At 42.1% G+C, this 18,060-nt stretch overlaps 1 protein-coding gene across 1 annotated transcript; it reads right to left on the bottom strand.

The window, feature by feature from the left end:
- Positions 1–6,138: 6,138 nt before the first annotated feature.
- MED21 (mediator complex subunit 21) lies at positions 6,139–17,035 on the bottom strand. The gene is made up of 4 exons (XM_032767301.2): positions 16,688–17,035; positions 15,321–15,435; positions 12,716–12,816; positions 6,139–8,916 (listed from the first exon to the last, which is right to left on the bottom strand). Exons 1-4 carry the CDS (start codon positions 16,727–16,729, stop codon positions 8,740–8,742), a joined length of 435 nt encoding a protein of 144 aa, XP_032623192.1. The 5' UTR covers positions 16,730–17,035; the 3' UTR covers positions 6,139–8,739.
- Between the last annotated feature and the right edge of the window lie 1,025 nt (positions 17,036–18,060).

Here is an 18,060-nt window from a genome sequence, read left to right as displayed (position 1 = left end):
TGTTCTCTGAGGGCTTCAGATAAAGCATCAACCTTACTATCACCACTTTAGTGTAGAATTTCACACTCCATGTTAGACCCAGGGCTGGCTCTAGGTTTTTGCTGTCCCAAACAAAAGCATTTTTGGCTGCTCCCCCCCAGCTTTTTTTTCTGTTTGTTTCTTTTACACATATTTGTACTTTGCAGTTTTGTTTTGACTGTTTAAAATTTAAAAAAAATGAAAACAGAGAATTTGTAGTTAGGGAAATAAAACAATTTCCTACTAGTGTAATTTTAATGTTCAATTTTAACAAAATCACAATTACAAATAATTTGGGTTCAACTATATGCTGTAATGAAAAACATTAGTGTCTTCCAGTTTCTCATAAATTAAAAGAATTTATATAAACTGAGTTTTTCTGGTTTTTACACTTGCGTAGTCTTTCAATAAGTCAGTGAAATCTAAATTTTTTGCAATAGTACTTTCAACTGAAATTAATGCGAGTCCTGACAAACGATTTTGAGACATGGTGGACCTCAAATAATTTTTTAGTAATTTCGGTTTTGAGAAACTGCGCTCACCAGAAGCCACTGATACTGGTAATGTTAAAAGAATGCATAATGCTACAGCAGTGTTTGGAGTGAAAAAATCATTTCTTGCTATAAATTCTAATACTTTTAGAGGAGAAGTTTTAGGACTTATTAGCTCAGATAAAGCTATTAACTCATCATGCAATTCTACTTCAGCAGTGTTATCAGTACTGAGAGCTAAATGTAGGTCTTGGCAGTGCTTCATGAGGTCTTCTTTGGAAAACTGATTTTTAGTATTTCCAATATCGTATAAAAATTCAAAAGTTTCACAATGACCATCCAACTGACAAAATCTTTCTTTGATGGAAGTTATAGCTACATCCAAAATACAATAAAAACACTCGACTTTAAAACTTTTGTTTGGATCGAGAATAGGATCATCATGAGCCTCATAACAAAACTTCCTTGTTTTTTTCTGAGGACGAATGAATTGTTGAGGTGCAAATGTCGGTTCAAAATCAAGATCCTCTGCTATTGTTGTTGCTTCTTTGACAGTTTCTTCAAATCCTTCATCTGAATGGTATTTTTTTTTAAATAATCCAGCATTTTATTCAAAATTGTCTTTGCCTCGGATATGTCTATGGCTATGTTCTGCATAACTTTGCTGGTCAAATTAATTTGATTTAGAATATTATGCCAAATAACTGTGCAACGTGAAAATTGAAACTGCATCATTTTCTGAGCCAATGTTTCAGCTTAATGTCAAAATGAAGGATCATATGACAAGTCCTGGCTTATTTTGAATAGTGCATCGTAAATCTCTCCTGATGAATATCAGAATGGTCTAGTAGCATCTATCCTGCTTTCCCATCTAGTTTGACTTAGAGGTTTAAGTGTGAGTTTTTGTTCAAGATGCTTCTTCAAGACTGCCCAACGATGTGTGGAAGCACTAAAAAAGTTGTAAATTGCTTGCACTGTGGTAAAATATAAAACAGCATCTTTAGATGATTTGGTGGAGTCACCAACAATGAAATTGAGCGAATGCGCATGGCAAGGAATGAAAAAAGCTCAATTGTTTAAATTCAATATTCTTTGCTGTACACCTGCATGTCGTCCTCGCATGTTTGAGCTGTTATCGTACCCTGGGCTGTGTATATTTTCTAAAGGTATTCCATAGTGTTCCAATCTCTGTAGAATTACATCTGTGAGTGCTTTCCCAGTAGTTTCGTTCTGTGGTATAAATTCTAGAAAGTGTTCACAAATTTTCACTTCTGCATTTTCATCAATTTTCAGAAATTGTAAAACTATTGACATTGACTCAGATTTGCTCAGATCTTGAGTACAATCAACTATAATTGAGTAATATTTGGCACATTTCAAATTTGATAAAATTTCATTATGCACTCCATTAGAAATTAATTCTATTACCTCACCTTGTGTACTTTTCCACAAATAATGGGTGTGAATCTCTCCATCTTTCACTCTTCGTACATGCTCAGCCATAACATTATCAAATTTTGCCAATAACTCAAACAATTTTAAGAAATTTCCATTGTTATTCTCATATAAAATATCTGAGGATCCATGGAATGCAAGGCACTGTTCGGCTAGGAAATTGATTGCCAGTAAACGTTCCAACACAGCTAGCCAACGTAGAATTTCTGAATTTAGTTGACGTTGCTGCACCGCATCAATTATTGTACTGGAACATAATTTGTTTGACAGCTCAATCCAATTTGTCAATGAGTGTAAATGATTTGTTGATGTTTCATGTTCTTTCAAATACTGATGCAAATTTTGCCATCATTAAAACCTGCAGTTGCCAGAAGAATGTTCGAGTTACAGAACAGTTTGCAGCAAAAAGAAAAAACTACATCTTTGGTCTGTGAATACACTAACCACGATCTATTAATTTGTTCTCCATTTTTCATTTTTTTCTTCATGCTCGATGGCATAAATTGACAATTCGACTCATTAAATGGATATTCAAATGTAGGATCTAGTTTTGAAGGACCTTTTTTCACAATAATCATTCGCATTGCATCAGTAATTATTGTCGGTCATGTACTTGGATCCGATCCTATTTCAGTCTCTCCACCTTCCAATAATTGTTCTTCAGTTTTAGATTTGGATAACAGTTCTTCATTTCTGGACTCTTCAGCTGAAGTAGTAAATCTTTGGATGGATTGTGATTGTTCGTCTTTATCAGTTAGCGAAGATAATCTTTGGACAAATTGTTGTTCATCTTATCAGTTGATAAAGGTAATCTTTGGTTCAATTGGTCTTCATCAGTTGATGAATAATCACCTTCAATGCATTGCTTAGAGATTTCTCCTTGATTGTCAACTTTTTAAAAATACTTTTTTGAAGTATGAGATAGTTTTTCTAATTCTTTTTGCCGTTTCTCTCTTTGTTGTCGGTAGGCAGCACCGGAAAGTCATTTTCATTTTTGTCCCAGCATTTTAGCCCTATAACCACTGGTGCCGACGTGAAACGGAAATTAGTGCAAATGGCACCGATAGGGCAGCACAGTACACACACGTAATCATTATTTGAGTGACTATGTCACAATGTGACAATATTTTTCATGTCACACTCCTATTACACTACTGTACTTGCTGTAGATAAGGCACTAGTCATTGGGGTGAGAGAGCTTCCCATCAGCTGATATACACTGGACCCAGCCCTGCTGGCGTTTTCCCAGCGCTGAGGCCGCCCAGCTGGGAGCCTGAGGGGCATGCAATGGAGAAGCTCTGGGGCTGGAGGAGCCAAGGAAGAGGTGCTGGGCTTGCTGAACAGATGCTGCCCCTCTCTGCCAGGTCACTCGCCCCCTGCAGAGGGGGAGGCAGAAGGAAATTCCAGGCACTGGCACGCTGTGCGGGGCTGGGGAGGGAGGCGGCAGTCTCTGGGGATCCGCAGGCAGAAGCTCCCCAGGGGTTCCAGGGACACTCCTGCGTGGCCCGACTCTTACCTTGCTGCGGATCTGGCCCAAGGTGGATTCATCTCTCATCACCGCCGCTTCCACAGCCAGGAGTTGGGGCTGCTGCTGGATCCCAGCCCTGCTCATCCTTAGTCTTTGCTTTGGCCCCAGCACAAGTTGTATTTAGCCCGGGCTGCCTTTCCATTCCCCTCTCCCCTCCCCTGGCAGGAGGCGGAGCAGAGGGAAGGAGGAGGAGGAAGAGGCAGGGACAAGCCAGGAGGAGCAGTCCGCCCGGGCTCTATGTTCCGCCCAGGCCCCATGTTCCACCCATCCTCTACAGCCGGGGCAAGGCCACGCTATCGGCTCCTACAGCGGCTACACCCGCCCACAGGCGGGAACCAGTAGTGCAGCCATGCCCCGGCCGCAGAGGATGGGTGGAATATGGGCCCCAGGCAGGACAAACCGAGGAGGAGCGTCCCGCCAGGGATCCATGTTCCGCCCATCCTCTGCAGCCGGGGCAGGGCTGCGCTACTGGCTCCCGCCTGAGGGCGGGGGCTGCTGCCCACAGGAGAGCAGTAGGGACATAGTCCCCAGTTAGCTGGCTCCCTGTCCCTCCACACCCTGGCAGTAGAACAACAGGCTAGTTACCGCCCCCCGGGGTGGTCAGGATCCAGCCAAGGATGCTGCCTCAGGTTTGAGCTGGGGCCCCAGCATTATGCCGCCCCACATATTTTGTCGCCCCAAGCACCTGCTTCTTTAGCTGGTGCCTAGAGCTGTCCCTGGTTAGACCAGCTCTATGATGAATTGGTTTCTATGTAGTTTCATGAGAGACCTTTGAGCTCACCCTGACAGTCATCACTAGGAATGAGACTGATATTTCATTGCTTTGCCCACAGGAAAAAAATAACCTTTGATTGAATGATACAGTAGGGAAAACACCAGCAACATAGCTCCTCTGCTACTTCATTCCTCCTTTCCTCTTTCATACTCATTAAGCGCTATGAACCCTCTTCTGATGCTAATATACCTTTGAGTATTTGTTCCCATTACTGCTTGGGACAGTTATTGCAAAGAAGTCACCCACTTCAATGTCTGGGAATAATAATACAGAAGAGATGAGAATTCACACTATTTGAAAGTACTTTTCTTGCTGAATTCACCCCACTCTAGTCTGGTGGCTTATTTTGCTGAAACTGAATGGGCACTGTGAGTTCCTGTTCTCCTAGCATAGATGTTTATAGTAAAAAATGAGATTGTTTTATTCAACTGATTGCAGTCTTTGCTAAAGGGTGCTGTGGATTCTCAGGATAAAATGCTCTTGTTCAGTTTAAGTGGTTTAAATTATTATTCATTGGAATCTTCCATTAAGTGCTGGGTCATCTTTCCTCAAAGCACAATTTGTTCCCTGGGAAGTATTCCTTGTCAAGCTCAATATTCAAAGCTATTTCAGCTGTTGCTCAATATTTTTTTTTTCTTTCCATAACAGCACGTCTCCGTTTATTCTGGCATCTGTGAACAAAATGAGTTCTTGCTAGGGGCCAAAAGAGATTTCAGAATTTTCTAATACTTACTGTGTCCTATCATGTTTTTGAGCAGATTTCAAGCCACTTGGTGGAGGTAAAGGTCTCAGCTAGAATAAAGTGCCTTCTCTCAAGACCTTGTGACAAGCAGACACAAATAGTGAAAGAGATCTAAACTGTAGTCTCAGAAACCATAAGCCAAACTTCTTAGGTTTTTAAATTTTGTTTTGGGGATTTTTTTTTATGGGGGGAGGCAGGGAGGAATCTTTGAAGTGTAGCTTAGTACACCAATAAGCCTCAACACAGGTAATATTTGGTGGTCCAAACGTGGTTGCAAGATGTCCTCATAAACATCAGAATAAGGCAGCTACAGACAAAGGGAGACTCCTAATTTTCAAACGCACCTCATTATGGTAACCTAAAGATGAAGATATACAACCTCTATCTTTAAAGGCTCAATAAGACCGAAAGTGCAATTCATAGACCTTTTTACTATTCCTAGATAGCATGGTGAGAGATACATTACATATGTAAGCAGTCACCCTCAACTTCCAGATGGCTTCCACTGCTTCATTTCTTCACCTCAAGGTGCCTCTGAGCTGCACCAACAGCTTTCTTTCGTCTCTACCAAAAACTGAGGCCATGACAAGCACGAAGGATTATTAGTGCTGTCACTTCTCTCCCCCCTCCCAACCCCCACTTATGAGCTAAATTACTCCTTTCACAAGTATGGGGTTTTTTTGGGGGAGGGGGATGCACTGCACAGCCTCAGGCCCTTGAGGCCCTTCTATGCAAGCAGTTCCATGTTTTCAAGCTCTCCATTGTCCTGAACACAACCAGTAAATTTGGGAGTACTGTACTAGTTTTAATCCACTTTCCATTAGTACTGAAACAAATGCTGTCTATGAAAGCACCACCATGACATATTACTACTTGTTATATGAATCATCCTTATTTCCCCCATTCTGTGCTGCAGACCTGTCTATGACTCAGGCTGGACAACAGAAGCAAGGGGGGTGCAGGTTGAGCTGTTAGGTTATAAAGTGCAGGTGAAAGTTTGCATTGTGGAACTCAGGCACATCAGTATGTGACCCACCAATGCTGAGTAACAGATGGAAGTGTGGTTAGAGGTTGTAACTGAAAAACAATCATCCTCCTTAAAAAGCAAAAAAAGGAAGCATTTAACCAATTTCCTTGCTTTGTTTTATTTTTTACTATATTGTCAATAAGCAAATCGTGACATTTTAGTAGAAATACTGAGCTAGACATCAAGGTGACACAAAATGTGTGTATGCCGTACTTTACACCGACATAAGAGTTAAAGTTCTTCACATGCAGGACAAAAATAGGTGTTGAGACCAGTATGCATTTCAATATTAAGGTGGCTGGCACATTAACATACTAGAGTAAGCCGCAAGCATGAAGAAAATTGTTTTAAACAAGGAAATCTGCAATTCCAGCAGTAGCAACTTCCTAATATGGAAACACAAAGAGCACAAAACTGAAGTATCCAAGGATAATGTAACCATGCAAAGAGAACTTCTGAACGGCTAAGACATATTGAGTTTGGGTTTGCTTCTGGCAAGTAAACAGCTGATAACAGATCTTAGAGCCACTGTGCACCTACACAGATGTTAAAATGTAATTAGGGAATCCATTTGAGAGTGTGAATTCAAGATTTAGGTTACCCTGCCATTTAATCCATCTCTATTGAACTCCTATAGCAATATACCTCAAAACTCCTTTGAGATTGGGAAGTTTTCTCCATCTTACAGATGAGAAAATAGACTGCTAGCTCCAAGTTAAGCATTCGTTAATTCTGGTACCTCACTTTCACAGCACACAACTTGAGACATGAGCATTTTTTTTTAGATGTGCTGAGCACATCTCCCATGACTTCAATTGCAGTTGGCATCTGACATCTATTTAAAAAAAGAAGAGTTAGGCCCTGAGAGTCAGCACCCAGAATTAGTACATATTTGTGAAAGACTGAGCTCTAGTGACTTATCAAGAGACAAAAGAAGCCTATGGCATAGCTGGGACCACAGCATGGGCCCCCACTTCTATTTCAATAATAGACTATGTTTCCTTTCTTCCATGTATCTGAGTATCGCAGGAGTCTCACAATAGCAGGTGAAGCTCTTCATTTAAGTGTGATTAAATCATACATTTCCATTTTAGCAACAATTAGCAGTACTTACTACGTTGTATTTAATTACATTGTGAAAGTCCTCTTTAGAACAGCATACTGTTACAGCCGTAAGCGTACAAGGCGTGTCCCATGACCTGCTCCACTCTTCCTTTTACAGCACCATTTAATGGATGTATGGCTCCTTGCATGCATTGCCATTGGTAGGTTGCCAAAAAACAAGTTCAAATTGTTTCAGACCAGCTGAACACAATAGAAGCATAATAGTTCTATGTACATTAGGGAAATTTTGCCCAGTACACACAGATAATCTGAAATCAAGAAAATGAGTAGACTATATACACACAGACTCCAAGAGAAGCCAGTCTATCTTCAACGAAAAAGTGGCCAAAGTAAAATTTTTAGATTGCTAAGGGAGAAGGGTGTACACTCCAGTACCTTTTGCCACAAAGTTCAAATATTGATCAAAACATCCCTAAAAGCTTACTGTTTGAATTGAGCCCAATTTTTCTGTTTTTAATTCACATCATTAGGGGCACAATTTTTTTCAGTACTGAAGAACTCTTGAATATCTCAGGGACTACCCCTTTCATATTTACACTCACACAATGTCCATGCAGTGGCTACAGCAACTGCTTACACAAGAGAAATATCAGAAAAGAAGTTAGCTTCCATAACTGGTTTCTATCCCTACTAGACACCTTCCATTCCTTCTCCAACTCCTCTGATGCAACTACAACCAGCAGCTCCTCCTCAGTAGGATCTGCTTTTACAGGCACACTCTTTGTCACGAGAAACCTGGCATGTGTAGAAACAGCTGGAAGCAAAGGTGTACAGCCAATCCCATATGATCTGCTAGCAGCCTGCAGGGACCCAGCAAGTGCATCAGGAACCACTAGTGCTCCACAGTCCCATTTGTGAACAACAAATCTGACACATGATCTTGGCACTGTCTTTCTTTTTAAGTATTAACAGAATGCAGCTGGCAAGAAAACTGTATAATAGCTGGCAGCCAAAGATGATAAAATACAGTCAAGTAATAAGAATGCCAAAGAGTCACAGTAGAATCATAATTACACAGTACATATAGCAATGCAAGAGGTGAGCACTGGAACAACCTCAGAATGCACAGCACTTTGCTCATAGAATTCTGCAAAGTGAAGCTCTATTTCCTGTAAAAGCCTCACAATAAAATAAGACACCTTAATCTTGAAAATTTAGAGGCGAGGAAGGTTACCAAAAATATGCTGAGAAAATTTTCCCTTATTCCCCAGTAGGAATATACAAATTTACATTGCGAAGATGACAGCCCATTAGATACACATTTACGCATAAGAGAAGCGAAACTTAAAAAAAATAGTATTTTGAAATAAAGGAAATACATTAAATGTGCAATGCTGGAGCAACATGAACACCAATTCTTAGTTTATAAATGCTTTTCATACCAAACTTGAGACAATATAACAAGACTTTTAGGCTTTGACAAGTGACATGCTTTTACCATACTCAGTTCACTCAAAATATTTACGCAACAGTACGGCTCAATATTACTGTAGTGTTTGATACAGAACTTTGTGAATAAAATCATTTTTTAAAACAATCTAATAGTTCGCTTTTGCAGCAAAATGCTGCCCCCTGCTGCTATGAATCTGGAACAGGCTGGCTATGACTACCACTTCTGGTCTTCAGCTGTGATTGAGCAATATCTGCTAGGGCACTCTGTATCTTTTCTAGTAGCATATCCCCACGATAAACAACCTCTTCTAGACGGGCAGCTGCTTCATGGTTTTCCTCCTCTAAACGATACAGACTAGCAGCCTTTAAATACAAAAGAAAAAAAGTTAAGGATCTTGAACATCACATAAGGCAGAGTTTTCTTCAAGGGGATGGGTGAAGGAGTTGTTAATGCCTGTGATGAAACACAGTAAGAGCCCCATCTTTAGCTCCTACATCAGTCATTCTCTGCTGGAGTTCATGAATATTATTTACCCATTACAAGTTTGCCATCTAAAAATGCACTCCTCGTCTGGAGACTAAATTAATCAACAAAAATAGATGTTTTTGTTTCTCAGCTTGCCAATTTTAGATTAACTCAACTACAGTTTTCTTAAACAAAAATCAGAATCTTTGTCTCTACTCAAAAGAGATGAATAAATTGTAAGACTTCCAGATCTCACAGTGTTAATTACTTTGTACTACATTGTCCAACAAGCTCACCTTTGGAACTGCACAGCCAGTGCCTCCAGTGAGGGCCATTAGACATATACACGTGGAAGACAATGAGAATTAGACTCTATTTGTTGGACATGTGACGGTAGCTGAAATATGGGCATTTATACTAAAGGTGTGGTAATGGACTAGCTATCTGAACAGAAAAGTAAAAAAAGGTCACGTCTTGGGTGAACAATGTGGCAGCCCTATCTATACATTTAGCATACTATCTGTGGCACACTGAACGAGAGATGCCACTAAGGGTTACTTGATTAACAGGAACATGCTGCTGTTGTGAGATTTACACTGCTGGCATGTTATGGACAGTTCCAAGCTCAAACTGACCTATCAGCCACTTACATGTTCACAGAAATAAACCTATCAGTGATGTCATTGTCATCTTCGAACTTGAAGGATGATCATCATTTAGGATAAATTCATGAAATCAGGTTTCAAGTCCAGCTACATTTTAAGTTACGCATTAGTGTCAATAAATTGAGTCTTTTTACATTGCACTTCTAGAACCTCTACTGTTTTACTGAGGTAAGCATTCAGCCAATTTCATCCACCCCATAACATGCCTTGTAAGGGTGGATTGCGACACCTGTTTGTGACAACACACCAATTTAAGAATGGAAGTAAAGAACAAACTAAAAAAAACCAATATCCAATTGGAAGTGTAACTAGAGGACAGTTTGACTAGGACTAAACATTTATCCTTGCACAACGGGGCCATGGAATCTTTAATTATCACAGGCACTGGTCAAGGTCTTTCTTTTTAAAATCGAAATGCAGTGGCCCCTAAAAATCAGGCATAGGCACTGGTGCAATCAGCTCAGAGGAAAGCATGCTTTCTACTGGGTCATCAAAACCAGTTTCTATAGTGCCTTGGTTTTCCCACACAAGCGCAATTAGGGTCAGACATGGCTCAGCTATGAAACATGACAATCTGTGGTATATCTGCAGATAAGACTAAAATCTATTCAGCTTACTTATATGGACTGTGAAATTACACTGATGCTTACATAGTCTGAGTTTTTAATGTAACTACACCTCTAACCCGATATAACGCAACTCGATACAACACAAATTTGGATATAATGCGGTATAGCAGCACTCTGGGGGGCGGGGATGCACAGTCTGGCAGACCAGCGCATCAGAGTGTCTGGCTCCACCACACTGCTCTGAGCGGCATGTTAACGGTGGAAGGTGAATGGAGAGGTGAGCGGCAGGCAGGAGGGCGAGGAGGCAGGCGGCGGGAAGACAGCAAGCAGGAGAGTGGCGGTTGGGCAGACGTCGAGGAGAATAGCAGGGAGGTAAGCGGTGGGCAGGCGGGCAGTAGGTGGGGTAAGGAGGCAAGCAGCAGCCCGGAGTGCTGGGCAGACGGTGAGGAGACTAGCGAGGAGGCTGATTTTGTCCCAGACCCCGCACCCCTCTAGGGATGGCTCCAACACACTGCTCTGAGTGGCGTGTTAAGGGGTCGAGGGGTTGGATAAGGGGCAGAGGGTCTTGAGGGGGCAGTCAAGGGACAAAGAGCAGGGGGGAGGGGTTGGATGGGACAGGGGTTCTGAGTGGTCAGTCAGGGGGTGGGATATGGGGGGGTCAGATAGGGGGCGAGGCCAAGCTGTTTGGGGAGGCCCACCCTTCCCTACCCGATATAACACGGTAAGATTTTTTGGCTCCCGAGAACCATATTATATCGAGGTAGAGGTATAATATGTTTAGACACTACTGTAACTAGAGATCTAGCAGAATATAGCACTTTTGTTCGATATCCTTAAACTATTTGGAACAGTATTTATTAAGCCTTATTTATGCTTCTCCAAGTTTAGACATGTCTAATCTCTTTTGTAATCTGCAGCGATCCTCTGCAACTCTGAGACTATCAACTCATCTCCAAGAACTGAAAATACAAAGTTTACTCTTCAATCTTAAAATTGCTTCAGTGTAGCATAGGGAATTAGGGCTCGTCTTTGTACACATAATTACAAAGTAATTGGGAAAAAAAAAAAATCAGAAGACAGGGCTAGGAAGGGCAAGATAGGAGGACCACCAAGCAAGACTTGTAGAAGGAGATGAGCACTGCAGTAAACTGTGTCAGGAGGTAGGACTGATTGCTGGAGAGACCCCAGCAGGAGCCACACGTGCCCTTTGGAGGGAAAAAGGTTTGGGGAAGCAAGTGATCTGCTGAGCTGCAGGAAGGTTTCCTTATGGAGCCAAAAAATGGAAAGAACTGTAACATTTCAGAAATGCTGAAAGTCCTTTAGAAAATGAGTGGTCTAGACATAAAGCGGTAGGACCATGTCAGATACAGCGTTTAAGTGAAACTTGCTTGTGATGTGCGCTTATAGAGACTGGATGAAACCTGCTTTGAGAGCCAGAAAACTTGCAAATTTCTTTTAATAAGAGAAAAACAAAACGTATATTAAAACAGTTGTGTGTTTAAATATTAACTTAAAAAAAACAACACATGGCTCTTACAAGTAGTTTCAGATGGTGATGGAGAGGGCAGAATATTTAGGAGCCCTGTGAAAAGAAAAATGAATTTAATATAGCTCAGAGTTCCAAAGTTTAAGTCTTCCCATCCTGCTTCAAGTTTTAATTTAGGCTATGTAATATTTCCAATAAATGAAGCGATTGATTACAGGTACAATGAAATCCCGCTGTAATGCGACCTCTGGGGTCCAAAAAATCCCAACGTGCTAAATGCGGGGTTGTGGTATAGCGGGGTTTCAAATCAGTCAGGTGGTCCCCAAAGCCATGCATTGAGGTGCACTGCCTAGTGCCCCTGGTGCCTAGTGCCCAGCAGGAGAGAGGAACTGCGGCTCCCCACCTGCTGGGGACAGAGAACTCCGGGGCTGCAGGCGCCGGTGCTCTCTGTCCCCGACAGGTGCGGAGCCATGGCTTCTCTCCTGCTTCAAGAGGAGCCATGGCTCCACTCCTGCCGGGGACAGAACTCCAGGCGCTGGTGCTCTCTGTCCCCGGCAGGTGCAGGGCCGTGGCTTCCCTCCCGCTTCAAGAGGAGCTGCGGCTCCCCACCTGCTGGGGACAGAGAGCACCAGCGCCAGCAGCCTCGGAATTCTCTGTCCCCAGCAGGTGCGGGGCTGCAGCTTCTCTCCCCTGCCATGGTGTTGGGGACCATTGGTACAGTACCATACTGTACCTTAAAGGGGAGCCAACCTGCAATTGCGTTATATGTGATTTTGCGTTATGGCGGGGTTTGACTGTACTTTTTTCTTGGGGAGGTGTAGGTGGGTGGACAAAATATTACCTCAAACTGAGCTAAGATTATATCCTTTACACCACCTGCTACTTCGGGCTGGGATATTCAGAGGGGACTAAGAAGGTGGAGATTTTTTTTTTTTTCCTGTGTTTCAAGTGTTTTAGATTTTAGTGATATTCTTACCTGCAAAGCTGCTGTTGATTCTTCACTAGGTAATGAATCTATTAAAACATCAATATCCTTAGCAGTTCGTGCAATCAATGCTGCAAACAACTGAGCGTATTCTATTAAAAAAATCAGATCCGACTATTACAATTTAATTTACCTTTCTAGAGAATTGTAATAAACATAGTGCTCAATGAAGGAACAAATGACCTAGAATTTTACTCTGAATTCCAGAAGACTTGCACTGATTTCTAACTCCAATGTATTCTAAAATTTTAAACATTCTTTCTTGTATTAAAGCCAGTGGTAATATCTTCCATCTGAAACAAATCTAGTACATGCTAATGTTCAAAGACTGATTTTAAATCCTATCAAACAATTAAACAAATGGCATTGGAATAGTAGTCCCCTTACAAAATAAGGCAGCTCTTAAACCAGATTCTCCATTCTAGCAACATATCAAACATTCCAGTTACAGTATGTTACATATTCTGGAGCATCGAGATACTCTTTTTTAACTAGCACAATGGCCAAATTCAAGGAAAGAATTGAAAGATTAAGAATTAGATTAGGATAATGTGATTCAAGTCTGAAATTTATGAAATGTTTACACCAACTTGGTAACAGATCCAGAGAAGAAGGATTCTCAGTATGGTTGCTTAATAGATTTACAACTACCACAATCAATTTTGCCACTTAAAACTTAAAATGCTTTTACTTTGTTAATGTACAAATGCTTAGTTGGAAAAGCTTAGTTATCACTTTGTTAGTGACTGGATTTTAATTTAACGTCTAAATAACATGAAAATGTGCGGTGTACTTTCAAAAGGATATTACTAATCTAAAGTCAACTCTGAATGAAAATGTTTTAAATCATGTTACGAGTAAAACCCCAGGTTATTATAGTTGAAAAATTAAGAGGGAGAGCTGTATCTCCTCAGCTTACTTTGTACATTTGCCAAATTTTTAGTTATATTGACTGTTTCCCCTGTTTGTATGGGTGTCTCTCACAGCTGCGAGAGAGAGAAAATTTTAAGATAGGAAACTGATTATAAAACTCGGAGATAGGTGTAGTAAACTATATTTTCAAACTTGATTGTATTTCAAAATGACAATGTTAACTTATATGGTGATGGCACAGTACACATTTATCACCTTTATACAGAAATATTAAAGTTGTACAGATTGTACTGAAGCTTTCGAAGCTGTCACTACCCAAAGATAAGAAACTTACAGGGAGACTGATTGGCTAAGAAAACTTTGGCTTGTCTAGAACCTGGACTTTAACTTGAACAGTTACAATATTCTGAAATACAACTTGCCTTGTCTAGAGTTTAAGACTGTTAGATCAAGTCATCTTATATGATCTAATGCCTGTAAACCTTAAACAAAAACTTGGGCTCCTGAGTCATCACTTAGCAGATACCAGTACCTGGGATTGGACCAGCTGTCACTAGAAAGGGAGCAAATGAAAGCTCTGCTTTTTGCACCTTTAACAAGCTCCTCACAGCTGTCTCTAATATCAGATGGGAAGCCCTTTCAAGCCACTGTAGGAGTGGTTGACAGTTTTCCAGAACTGCAACAGAGCATCATTGGTGCACAGTGCTAGCCTCAGTTGAGATTCCTTAGGTCAGGCCTAATCTGATCCAAGACATGTGTAAAATATAGGGGACTAAAGAGCCATTTAGGCATATAATGTGTCTTAACTAGAAAGCCATGTTTAAAAATATTCAAAAAATTAGGGCCATCCCGAGCATATAAATAAATAAATAAATAAAATAAATATTTTCTAAATATACATATCTATATGACTCAGCTTCCTTCCCAGCTTGCTTTGTTTTTTCATATATAGTATGATAATATACTGCTACCTTGATATAACGCCACTTGATATAACACAAATTCGGATATAACGTGGTAAAGCAGTGCTCGGGGGCACGGCTGTGCACTCTGGTGGATCAAACCAAATTCAATATAACATGGGTTCACCTATAACACGGTAAGATTTTTTGGCTCCCAAGGACAGCATTATATCGAGGTAGAGGTGTATTCGATCATATATTTGCTTTATCTTTAGAAAAATGCCCAGAATTAATCTATAAAAAAGTACAGATGGACAAGAGTTTTTGGTAAACTAATATGGATGTTAAATTTTATAATTGCAGACAACAGAGAGAGAAGATATAATTCCAAAAATATTAAAAGCAAAAACACAGGTAGATAGATAAGCTTTATACTCAAACTAACGTAAAATTTCACACGACTGGTACATTATTGGTTTGGCTTTTAGAAACAGAAGTTTCCTGAACACTGACTAAGAATCTTCTCATAACAGTGATCCTTATAAAATAACTGATGTTTGAATTATTAGAGCTATATTTATAAAAAAAGGACCATGAGAGAGACACAGTTCTGTGTGTAACTTTGTCAAAAAATATTTCACGTCTCAATCAATTCACTTCCCTACGGAATGTGCAATTATCCATAAGTTGGCCTGAATCACAACAACTGTTACAACTTCTGAATTAAGTTTCTTAAGCTGAAGTTACTTAATTCTAAACTGACACTACCTATTTTACTGGAGAGTAATCATGTTTAGTTAATGAACACACATAAAACTAACCTTCTGTAGGATTAGCCGGCTGGTCTTTGTTTATAGCTGTCTGAATGTTATTGAAGGAGGCAGGTGGGCCACATTGCTGCAATACCCCAATGGCATTACAAAACTGGTCTGCAAGCTACAAGCAAGATGAAATAGGTTCACACAATCATTTTAGTCTGTATTTACACTAAAGATAATCAGTTCAAACTTTTTGCCTCAACAACCATTACACAGAATTGCACTTCAATAAATTAAAACAGTTAATCCAAGTCTGCAGTGAAGATCCCAATTCTGCCTTCTGTGCAAGTGGATGGCTCTGATTGCACTGGGACTTCATGACAATGCAAGTGTCCACTTCCACATATCAACTAGCAGGATTAGGGATTAATTAAGATGCTACCATTAGCATACTCAAGTCCAGGACAAAACTTTGGTTCCTAAATCCTGGCCTTTAGCTGCTCAGCCCACTGCGGAGATAAAATGCTTTCTCCCGTTTCTCTGGCCACATGAATAGGTGCTACCTAGGCAGTTACTGAGCCCAGTGAAATTAAGTGGGAAGATTATTGCAATTAGAGATAGAGAGGGAGCAGTGTCCTCTCACCAGCACCTATCAGAAAGGCTCACTAGAGCAGAGCAGACACATGGCTGCACTCTCACAGGGCAAGTCCTTTTTAACAAAGCGTTCAGCCTCAAACTAGCCATTTCAAGAGGGACCCGAAAGAGTGACTTAAGCCTGCATCTACTCAAAGGGCTTGCGGGACTGCTCCTCTGTAGGGTGACCAGATGTCCCAATTTTATAGGGACAGTCCCAATATTTGGGATTTTTTCTTATATAGGCTCCTATTACTTCCCACCCCAATCCCAATATTTCACACTTTCAATCTAGTCACCCTACTCCTCTGGGAGCGACTCCGTGGAAAAGCAGCGTCCCCCCTCAGCAGCCCAGGACGGGGTAAAGTCTTCCACTCCACTGCCCCAGGAACGGGCTGCTCTGGCCATTCCTCACACTGGCAACAGCACCCAGTTCCCGCCCGCCGCTCTGGATAGCGCGAGCTCAGTGCTGGCGCGCGGGCGGCGCGAGCTCAGCGTGGGGCGCCCCGCCGAGCTTCACGGGGGGAAGGGGAGGCGCGGGACCAGCCGAAAACGCTTAAAAGCCCAACGGCCTCCGCGTGTTGTTTTCAGACCGAATCCGCCGTCACCCCGGCTCCGGCCAGTGCTGGGGCGGAGGGAACGAGCAGACGCCTCAGGTTTGTTACCCCGCCCGCGCGGGGCCCAGAATCCCTCCCCCCAGGGCACGGGAGCGACTCGGAGATGCAGGGACCGATGCGCGCTCGGCGGGAACCGACTCGGCCTAACCCCGATCTGAGCCGCCCCGACTCCAGCCTCACCGAATTCACCGCGTCCTGCAGCTGCGTTAACCGGTCCGCCATGATGCTCCCCGAACGCCCATCCCGCTTCCCTCCTGCCTATTGGACAGAGCCTAAGCGAGGCCAGGCCGAGCAGCCAATGGGCGCGCTTGGTGTTGGACGGTTGGGGTGGAGGGGGGACTGGGCGGGGCTTTGCGTTGTTCTCTTTCGGGTCCGACACTCGGCTGCGGCCAAGATGATGCCTTGGCTGCTGCGGGGCGCGCGCCCCCTGCTGGCTGAGGGGCGAGTCGGCAGTGGCCCGGGCCGCCCTCCGGAGTGAAAGGGCAAGGGCGGGGTCCGGGGTCCATTGAAGTAAATGGAAAGAGTCCCGTTGACTTCAATGGGCGTTAGATGAAGGGGCGGGGCATCCTGGGGGGGGGTCTAAGTGTGGGGAGCTCTGAACAGCGTCATGTGATATAAATAGGGAGGGAAACAAGGTGGCCCAGGATTGTTTTAAATCCTCCAGGCAGGAATCACAATTTATGAAATGTTTTTTTAGACTATTAGAGGGGTAACTGTGTTAGTCTGGATCTGTAAAATCAGCCAAGAATCCTGTAGCACCTTCATCCAATGTGGGAATAGCACAGTGGTTTGAGCATTAGTCTGCTAAACCCAGGATTGTGAGCTCAATCCTTGAGGGGGCCATTTAGGGATATGGGGCAAAAATCTGTTGGATGATTTAATTGGGAATTAGCCCTGCTTTGAGCAGGAGTTTGGACTAGGTGATCTCTTGAGGTCCCTTCCAACTTTAATAGTCTATGATTATAGACCAGGGGTCAGTAACCTTTCAGAAGTGGTGTGCCAGGTCTTCATTTATTCACTCTAATTTAAGGTTTTGTGTGCAGTAATACATTTTAACATTTTTAGAATGTCTGTTTCTTAAGTCTATTATGTATAACTAAACTACTGTATGTAAAGTAAATAATGTTTTTAAAATGTTTAAGAAGCTTCATTTAAATTAAAATAAAATGCAGAGCCCCCTGAACTGGTGGCCGGGACCCAGGCAGTGTGAATGCCATTGAAAATTAGCTTGCGTGCCGCCTTTGGCACTTGTGCCATAGGTTGCCTACCCCTGTTATAGACCAACAGATGTATTGGAGCGTAAGCTTTCATGAATATCCACGAAAGCTCATGCTCCAATATGTCTGTTAGTCTATAAGGTGCCACAGGACTCTTTGCTGCTTTTCTAGACTGAGTTGTAGCTCTATAAGGGTTTGGACACAAGCAAGACTCCCAGGTCTCGAGTATCTTAGTGACAAATGCAATGCTTTGTGATGGCACAATTTGGCCCATCCTTCTGTCTTAGCAACAGGTTTAAGCTAGGATGGAAGCAAAATTGTAGCTCTTCCATCAAT

This window comes from Chelonoidis abingdonii, chromosome 1, assembly GCF_003597395.2.
Source record: "Chelonoidis abingdonii isolate Lonesome George chromosome 1, CheloAbing_2.0, whole genome shotgun sequence".
Classification (NCBI taxonomy): domain Eukaryota; kingdom Metazoa; phylum Chordata; order Testudines; family Testudinidae; genus Chelonoidis; species Chelonoidis abingdonii.
Note: the sequence above shows the minus strand (reverse complement) of the source record. Positions and strands in the feature narration are given on the sequence as shown.

Bases quoted from the DNA above. Each gene is read 5' to 3' on its own strand.
- MED21 (XM_032767301.2), bottom strand. From the start codon at position 16,729: ATGGCGGACCGGTTAACGCAGCTGCAGGACGCGGTGAATTCG. The intron at 12,817-15,320 runs GTTAGTTTTATG...TTTTTTTAATAG, and splicing joins GCCGGCTAATCCTACAGAAG to AATACGCTCAGTTGTTTGCA. The intron at 8,917-12,715 runs GTAAGAATATCA...TTGTATTTAAAG, and splicing joins AATCAACAGCAGCTTTGCAG to GCTGCTAGTCTGTATCGTTT.